Source organism: Myxocyprinus asiaticus, chromosome 12 (genome assembly GCF_019703515.2).
Source record: "Myxocyprinus asiaticus isolate MX2 ecotype Aquarium Trade chromosome 12, UBuf_Myxa_2, whole genome shotgun sequence".
Taxonomy (NCBI): Eukaryota; Metazoa; Chordata; class Actinopteri; order Cypriniformes; family Catostomidae; genus Myxocyprinus; species Myxocyprinus asiaticus.
In genome coordinates this window covers 44432516-44442568 of record NC_059355.1, presented here as the reverse complement: position 1 = coordinate 44442568, position 10053 = coordinate 44432516, and the positions used below count along the sequence as shown (strand labels likewise).

The following is a 10053-nucleotide window of genomic DNA, read 5'->3' as shown; positions in this document are numbered from 1 at the left end:
TGGGGAAATTTGATTGTTTTCTTCAGGCAGTCATCTTTATATGTTTCATTAGAACGGCACCAGATGAAAGTTCCAGCATCATCGCCTTGGCCAGTGCAGATTTGTGATTCATCAATGAATATCAATTTCATCCAATCATCCGCACTCCATGATTGCTTCTCTTTAGCCCACTGTAGCCTTATTTTCTTCTGGTTAGGTGCTAGTGCTGGTTTTCATTTGGCTTTTCTATATATAAATCCCATTTCAGTCAGCTGATTTCTTGCAGTTCTTTCACAAATATTGACTCCTGTTTCCACCCATTTGTTTTTCATTTGTTTTGTTGTGCAGTTTCTATTTTCAAGGCATATTGCTGTGAGTTTTCCATCCTGATGCTTTGACGTCTTCCTTGGTCTACCCATATATTTTCCTTTTATAACCTTGCCATTTTGTTTATACTTGCACCAAATTTTAGACACAGATGACTGGGAACAACCAACTTCTTTTGCCACACTCCATGTTGGATTTCCTTCTTGAAGGAGTTTTATAATCCTTTCCATTGTTTCAATTGACAACTCTCTTGTTTGGGCCATGTTTCCTTTCAATTAGCTAAGTCCAACAGCTCGTTAAGGTCTGTAAGCACTCTCTTTTAACTGCAGACTAATTTGCATTTTTGGACTTGTGCCGGTATTTGTTTTAGAAATGCAAATGACAAGGTGATTCCATATTTTTCTCCTCTACTTGATCTGGAAACAAATATGCCATTAATTAAAATAATGTAATTTAATTTGTTTGAGGGATGTTTCACATAGTCATGTTCAGCTATTAAACAAAAATTGTTTTGTGTCATATCTGTGATTTGCTTATTTGCTACGAAGTAAAAAAGATGGGTGAACATCCTCTAAGTGTGGTGATTCCATAATTTTTGCCAGGGGTTGTAGTAAATGCATGGATGGAGTTATACTGTAAATTCAGAAAATCAACCTAATAAAGATTTGATACTAGGTTTTAAATATTGTAATTTGATGATGCAGGTTTTATAAAGGAGATAAGGCCTATGAAATGTTTGCAATTCACTAGCTGCAATGACACAATCCAGCCAAACCTAGGAGAAGAGAAATCATGGGAAAAAGATGGGGAGATGGAAAGTGCTTTGAAAAGACAGATACAGCAAAAAATGATACCATGTAACCAGAAGAGTTTTTTCATGGACTGGAGGACCTACCATGGAAACTTGACTCAATAGATGGACACGAGGCTTGACATGTTCGGATGAAAGGTGCTTCAAACAGTCACTGGCACTGGCTTGCACTGGTGATTGTGGAACTCTACAGTACTCTTACCCTCATTACACCCTCATATCCACCCACCTGCTCTACAAAAGGATCATACTGGGTGAATGTTTCTACAAGTTGTTCACGAGTGGTTTAGATGAAATGATATCACAGTTTAACACACTAAAGTCAAAGTCGTTTATTTCTCAAATACACAGTTTATAGGCAGTGCTTTACCTGCAAGTCAGTTTGAATTAGCACTTGTAAAATTTAAATTAAGCTAAACTAAATAAATAAGAATAAATTAAGTAAATCTCTGTGTCCGAATATGCATACTTCCTTACTATGTAGTGTGCCAAAAGCAGTATGTCAAATGAGTAATGTCCGAATCAGCAACAGATACCTGGATTACCTACATTCAGCGGGATGAATCGTCAAATTCACAGACACTTTTCAAATCTAAGTGCTTTATATAACAAAAAAGTTGTTCCTTTATAAAATTGTACTTGTTGAACAAAACCAGAGTAAATAATTTTTGCGGTTGTTGCTACTACTTCATATATTCAGGTCACGGGACAATGCCCATGTACCCGTATGAGATATATGTGCACAGATGTATTCATACTAATCTGCATACCTAAAAAGTACTTTATTAACTGAGAAGTAAATTTTTTGTCAAATGCAGTACATACTCTGACAATACTTGAATTAAAATGCAGCTAATGGGAATAAGGAAATAACAAAAGACTGTCCCATATGATGCACTATACACTATGCACTCGCCCTTTTAGATTACACATTTTCTAAGTGTAGTACTGTCCCCAAATGGAACATAATTTTTATTTACTACACAGAAGCACTCGCTATTTATTAGCTGATGGAAGTGATGTTTCAAACACATCCAATCTGTTGCCATTAGTTTCAGTGCATTAGCAAAACTCAATCCAACTCTTATATCTCAAATAATAATGTACATATTCACACAGCGTGGGGTGATGGTAAAGCATTTAAATCACATTTGTAAGGTGCCATCTTCACAAAAGTTTCACTAATTGCCACATTTACCAATAATTACAATTGTATTGTCAGAACAGCAAGGGCTGAGTGCATTTAGTGTCTAACATTCTACAGTGTGAACATACTTCTCGCACTACTTAAAATGTGTAGAATAGTGCAGAAGCGTGTGATTTGGGACGCTCTTTATGTGAAAGTGTGATTATGCAAATGCAACAAATGAGCCTAGTTGCATAGCAGCATGTAACAAATTAAGGTACAGTAATTAAGACAGGTAAATGCCCATGACAGATGCATTAGCACTCTGTGTAGTGCTATTAATGCATACTATAAACATAATTACATGATTAAATAATTTCAATCATGTTTTATACATAAGATAAAATCTCTCTCTTACTCCAGCATTGCTGTGCCACTTAGTAGAACAATATGGCATCTGAACTTTTCACAACAACATCTTGCCCTGTCGTCTCATTTACTATGCCATACTGCCGTACATTTTGTTCACTACAGCTATCATTGGATTAATCTATAGGTTTGATCTTGAGAAATGAAAGTAAAATATGTCAGAAGAACCGCTGTTGTCATTCAACAAATATTGTAAGTGTTTGTTGGAACCAAACTGATTTTTTTGTGCTGGGTGAAACAAATTCCTTTTCGTGCCCTGAGTGTTGGCAGAGAATGAAGACAAGATAAATATACACCTGCGATTCACCTACACCCTGCCTGAAAGGCCTTTTACCCAACAGGTAAAACCAGTCCTTTGAAAAGTACATACATGCACTTCAAGAACTAAGTACCCAGAATGCAAAGTCTGATTAGACAAGATTTTGATCTTTTCGGCCCTTAGATCTCATTTCTGGATTTTTCAAATTTTCTGATTTTGCAATTTCTGTCTTTGGTCTCCATGCTTGCTCTGTTTCTAGCACCTTTCAAAAGGACTTTACTTTTATAACATATCTTCAAAAACATATATGAGCTTATTAAGCTTACAATATTTTGCTGCAATATAGGTTTCATAAATTAATTAAAATATATAAAATATAAACAGAAAACTATTTTGCATATTTTGTGAACATAATGTTAAATTCACATCTCTGTAGCTTGATATATATATATATATATATATAAAATCTAAAAATTGCATAAATCTACAACATTAAGAAACACACTAAGGCTTATAAGTTAACCTTTCCCATTTCAAAGATTTGTTCACAAAACATCCAAATTCAGACTCTTGCTGGTGGCTTATGTTTGTTCAGAAATATTGTCCATTTCCTGGATGAGGTACTATTTTAAAATCCTTTATAATGGCTTTAACTTGGTGGTATAAGTTTTAAAAGTTCACATTGTTTTTGTGTCGCTACATTTCAAAGGTGTACCAAGCAGCAAAGTGATTTTACATAGACTCTTAAACTTCTATAAGCTTAAGAAGTCTTGGTCATAGTTCACTGTTTTCTGTTCGTCTGCTTTAATGTCAGTAAGATGTGGATGGCTCTCACTCATATGAGTAAAACGATCTTGGAGATACTGGTTCCCTAAGCCCATGATATGGCCTGTTGCTTGCCGATGGAGAATAGCCACTCTGGCTGTGAAGTCCAGCGTGAAGGCAAATTTCACTAGTTCTGGTGCAATGACGGTCGGGAGGATTTTCTTATTTGGAACTTCTGACTGGACATACTGGTCAGCCATCTGCTGGAAGGATCTATAGGAAAATGAACTTTCCAGAAAAGAGCTCACAGAGCTGTTTTCCTTCAGCTGGGGGAGAACAAAATTTTGGGTTATTCCTGAGTGACTGCTTTGCTTTATTCATTTTCATATCTAAATTATAAAATAAGATCAATAATAAGAAATAAGCTCTGGATGCTGATTGGTCAATGCAGTGTTCCATGTGAAAATACACAACATATGTGTACAAATATATTTCAAAGCAGCATTTTTCTGCTTTGGGATAAGACAGACTTATCTAATCAGATTTGTCTGGTTAAAAAAAAGGACACAGTGAAAGCAAAAATGGTAGATCTGTAGATGGAACTACAATGGTTGGGTGTTTTTTTACTTTTCATATAAGTGTCTTTCTGACGTCTAGTTGTTCGGGAGGAAATGAGAGCTCTTACCTTATTATCTATTATGTCTCCTTCCTGTTTTATCAGTTCTGTGATCCTTTTGATTGCCTCTTCCTGTGAAACTATAGATTGCATAAATATGAGAATGAGGAAATAGTATACCACATAGATTTTTGTGCTTATTATAATGCAATAGCCAGAAATGCTTTAGCTGGCACTTTATTCTTTGAATTTCTTGAGCAATGCATAATTACCACCTGAGACTAATCTCTTAATGTCTTACATTTTTAATAAAACTTGTAAAAGTTGCAGTCTTGTTGTTTAAAGAGACAGTTCACCCAAAAATAATCATCTGTCATCATTTACTCACTCTCATGTTGTTTCAAACCAGTATGACTTTCTTTCTTCCATGGAACACAAAAGGATGCAGAACGACAATCTTAGTCACCATTAATTTTCATTGTTTGGAAAAAGTGCAATGATGACAGAATTTTCATTTTTCTGTGAACTATTGATCTTGAGCTATTTAGAGTATTACAATTAGCTGGACACTGTTCTGATATGTAGCATTCTAGGTCTACCTAATGTTTTTAAATCATTGATTTTTTTTTTTCATCATTTAAATTGGGGTCTTTTATAAGCACACTCACTGTTTACACCATTCTTGACTGTTGGTTTAAAACTGGGATTGCCATCGTCTTTCACTTCATGCACAATCCTCTCCAGTTCCTCTGACACTTTCTCGTAGTAGGAGCTATTTAGTTCCACCATCTCAACAGCTGTGAACATTCAAACTTCATTAGACCTTACTTCTAATATGTGCAAACCTCAAACTAACACAAAGAAGCAATATAGTTGTGCATCCATGTAGAATATCAGAGATACATACATTTACCTATAGACATATCTCCACTTCGCCTCCATTTTAATGATCTCTTGTGGGACTGTTTCTTCTTCGAAACTTTGGAACGATGCATGCCAACTTCCCCTTTTGAAAAGGCTTCAGGTAGAGGTAAACACGACTTTTGGGGTGTTGAGGGTCCTGAAGGAGGGAGAGCTTCTTTAACTCTGTGATGATCTTGTTCCTTTTCAACATTTCTTCCAGAGAATAAACTCAAGAAGTTCTTCCATAGTGAGGGATTCTTCATCCTCTTGCTTTCTTTATCCTTCTTCTTCTCGGTAGAAGACTCCAGTTTGTCTGACAACTTTGTATGAACATCGCCAACATTATTTGTTTTTTCTTGGGGGGGCAAAACCTCCGTTGTTCTCCTACCCTCCTCCTTGTCCTTATCCAAAAGTTGAAACCACTTCTTGGGCTTGCCGTTGGACTTCTGCGATGTATTGGAGCCATTGTTGCGATGCAGACTGCCTTTAATTTTCCACTTTTTGGATTTCTTCTCAGACGACGTCTCAACAATTTTGTCCACCTCTGGTTCAGGTATTGACTTGAATATCCTAAGGTCTTCCTCTGAGATGGAGGTCTGTGAACTCAAGTTAAGGGATGTATCACTGGAATGTTTGCGGTCCCTTTCCCTCTGCTCCGCTATAGTGATCCATTTGTGTGATTTTTGCTGCTGTCTCAAAGAACCTTGTGTTCCATCGTTGAGGCTTAAACTTCGCTTGACATACACTTCTAGAAGACGTTTCTTATCCTTTTCTCCCACCAACAGCAACTGGGGGCTGCACTGTGTATTCTCTTCAGTTGAAATGGATGCCATACTGTCCTACTGTAAAATACATTAAAATACATCGGCATTTCTATTAGTGGTTGACTGATATATTTTCAGTGGCCAATGGCCATAAAAATATATAGAGAGCAGGGTAGCAAATGCAGAATTTTAATGAACACATTATTTAACTAAAATTCACTAATATATATATATATATATATATATATATATATATATATATATATATATATAACTTATTTAAATTGTAAAAAAATTTGTTCACTAGACTTCTGTTAGTCCGCCAATTGGACACAGGTCTCAAAATGGCCAAAAATGTACTAATATCAAAACAATTAACATTGAACCAACATAGAAGTGCACGACCAAAGATCGCATCCTAGTTCTGGCCCTGACTAATATATTGGATGTATCACCAATTTGTACAATTAGTGTTAATAGCATATTAGGTTACTACATCATTACTGATTTGTACACATTTTCCAACAAGACACATGCTTCAAAGTAGACTGCTTAAGTTTACAAGTTTAACACTTTACAATGCTGATCTTTATGCGCGGCTCATTTTCATAAGAAACTAATAATCTTAGAAATAAGGGTCTATTTGCAATTTTATAAGTTAGGGGCCGTTCAGACATAAAGCGTTCTTGCGCTAAGTAAACACAGCGCAATTAAATGAACAGAACACAAGTGTCTCGAGGCGCGTTTTTAAAAGTTGCCGTGCTTTTTTAACTTGAAACGGCGTCTAGAAAACACGGCACTGCTGCGCGAGACGTTAGCACGTTTACATAGAAAAACACTTGAAAGACAGCGCAGACAGATGCAAAAATGCGTTCGGTGTGAATGACCCCTTAATTGCAATCGATATTAAAATGCCTTTAAATGTCATGGCAACCAGAAACACAACGTTACCATATAAGTCCATATAAATTATTAGAATACAATGAAATTGTCAAATAACCCATGGATTTTGTCTTACTATTTCTCGCACTCTTTGACGCTAGTCCTGTCAGTGGTGAACAACAGTACAGTATGTTTGCGCACAGTGTCTTTGAAGGAAACTTGTATATGAAGGCGACGTTAAAGACGCCCATCGCGGAAACAACCTATCAGCAAATATGTGACGTCACCCAGGTAGACTGGGAAAAGCGCGTCAGGTGTTGTTTACAGTTTCGACATACTGTATCTGGCTGTGAAGAGATTAAGGAAATAAAACATAACATACCATAAAGTAACTGAAAATGAAACAAACCCATTGCTAACAGCAATTAATATATCTTTGCAGTTGGCTCCTAAATGGTTTGGCATCATTCTTTTCTGACAACAATAAAGCCTTGGTAACCTTTTAATCAAGGTTTACGTTTTACCTTTTGTTCCTACCTTCACTTCTTTGAACTTTTTACTATTAGCTAATTTATCTCTTCGTTCTTATTCAACAGAAATGTACTTGATATTAAAATTGGACAAAGTGAAGAAGATTGCATCATTCACTTTCCAGTAACTGCAGCCACTTACTGTAGGCAAGGTTTTGGTCTGATGACCTGTTCAGCAAATATAAAGCATGTTTATGAGGGTAAAAAATCCCTGAACCTTAGGTGTAGTATTGTAATTATGAAGCTTAAGATAAGGTATAATAAAGGCATATTCCAGGTTCAATACAAGTTAACCTGTTGATGTACATGTCTGGCAAATTATGTAAATGAAAGCAAGGACAGACAAATAGAATTATATGGGTTATGAAAAATATCAGGTGATGTACATTAAAAAATTAGGAAAAAGTAAAATGCTGTTCATTTAGCATGCACTTTGTTTAAAATACTGTGTCAATAACAAACATTGCCCACTTGGTGTTTTCTTGCACAAGACATACCTTGGCCATGCAATTGTTAATTTACCACAATACATCATTTTGTAGTATTAAAATAAGCTGCGAGAGGAATTCCTCCCATACGGTAAAAAATATATATTTTTTCTAGCCAAAATATATTTTAAATATATGCCAAATATATGTTGTAACTGTGAAGCTCAATAACATATAATTTTGAAATCGAAAATATATTTAATTTCAACCTTCATTTCACAAAATATGTAAATGTATTTCAGGGTCAAGAAAATACATTTCCAACCTTACAGAATGTGGATGGAGATCAAAAGTATCCATTATTTAAAATGGAAGTTTTACAAAAACAAAAAAGTGTGTTAGAAGAATTACATTCTAAAATAGTTTACCGTAGAGTAACAGGAATATATCTGATGTACAACATCAAAAAATAGTTGGCTACAAATAAAAACAGAGCCAAAGGTTTAGCAAGAATAAGATAACAGATCAAGTTTATTTATTTGCTTGTCACATTACAGAATACCTCACTACTAATGTAGTGTACAGTTGACTTTGACATTAACTGACAGGGATACAGTAGGACATTTAATGATAACAAGGCAGTAAGTGTACTGTATGATATGATGTTTTTTAAAGGAACCAGAACAACAACGATGCACTAAATTGCAATGTACACTTTAATTTTTGACATTAATTCATTAAGGGATACAATATAACACTTTAATGGTAACACACAAAGTATTAAAATCATTGGTATAATTTTCTGTTTAAAATAAACAGAGCAACAACAATGCACAATATATAATACTGCTAATGTACCATACATTTGACTTTTTGCCATTAAATATTCAATTAAGTTTGTGGTTTTTAAATGATAATGAAGACACAGTGTTATAAATATAAGCATAACAAAATAAATTGAAAAAGTTCAATTATTTACATAAATTTCTTTAAAATCACTTTGCAAAAAATATACCACACTGCATAATATATCGCACTGCTTTTGTAATGTACACATAGCTTTTTGTCATTAATTCATCGTCAAAGTTTAAATGATAAAGACACATTACAAACATTACAATAATGTATACATTGTACACTGACACAAAAGCTTAAATTGTATTGAAGAACAACATGCGTATTTACGCCTCTCTTAGCTTCATTTCACGCCTCATTTAAGAAATTCACACTGATTAATATTTCTAAAAATGTAATCAACTTTGAGTTTTTCAGTGTGAATGATTAGACATTTGCATTTGATAGCTGAAACAAGAATTGCTGTAAGATGTCCAAGATGTTTTGATACTGGTTCAAGGTAACTTGGATTCGAGGCACAGAGACTATGCTTTGCTCGTTCATAGAATCTACCAATGGCATAACACATCTCTTCATTTTCATTTTGACAAATCAAGAATCTTTTAATCCTAAAAAAGTTTTGATCGTCATCATTCAACAGAACAGTGAAGGAATTGCGTTTAAATACACGGCTGTAATCTTCTGAGTGAACCACCTCGCCATTTGTAATGATTCGTTGACAGTACTTTACCCTGCCTCTTTGTACCCCCTAACGACTCAGTGCCATATAGTCATATCTCCCAAGTAATCACACTTTAGGGCATGTGCGAGTTACATGTTTCAACTGTTTTGGTCTTGTCAGAGTTTCAAAGATCTCCTTGCATTCATTTGAGGCATCTTTAAAGATAGTCTGACCATAAAAATGTAAAGCCTGTTGTAACCAAAAAGTTTTGACAATCTGTAGTGCAACCCCTTGAGTGCTTTTGATCATGTCTAGTAGTTTGGCATTATAAGACTCAAATACAAAGGCAGAGTGAGCCCACAAAGGCCCCCAATTAACTACACTTCTTCTTGGTAAATGGAGACAAAGATGGACATTATAAGATATATTGGCTTCCCCATAGTTTACCTCCATGTCTTTCACAAAATCTGTCAGAAGTGCCTCAGACTCAGTAATCTGGTCTCTGGTTATATTTTCACCCAACAGAAGTGATACACCCTTAACTAGTTTGGACCAGTGATTCAGTAGTGGTTCTGGCAAGACACCTTTTAGTACAGGTAAGCTATAATAAAAGAGCCACATGTACCACTCGTGGGCTTTCCAGAATTTCCTCAATGTGACTGATCTTGGCACACGAGGTACATTACATGGCGGTTTAATCTTTAATCTATCAATTTTG

At 35.2% G+C, this 10053-nt stretch overlaps 1 protein-coding gene across 2 annotated transcripts; it reads right to left on the bottom strand.

Moving 5' to 3' along the window:
• Positions 1-1461: 1461 nt before the first annotated feature.
• Positions 1462-7086, bottom strand: LOC127449352 (uncharacterized). Of its 2 annotated transcripts, none has more exons than XM_051712716.1 (5): positions 6998-7086; positions 5220-6057; positions 4981-5109; positions 4382-4452; positions 1462-4022 (listed from the first exon to the last, which is right to left on the bottom strand). In XM_051712716.1, the coding sequence occupies exons 2-5, from the start codon at positions 6046-6048 to the stop codon at positions 3684-3686; spliced, it is 1368 nt and encodes a 455-aa protein (XP_051568676.1). In that variant the 5' UTR covers positions 6049-6057; positions 6998-7086; the 3' UTR covers positions 1462-3683. The 2 variants fall into 2 exon arrangements, with proteins under 2 accessions (XP_051568676.1, XP_051568677.1); XM_051712717.1 differs by having other exon boundaries at positions 5226-6057.
• Positions 7087-10053: the final 2967 nt, after the last annotated feature.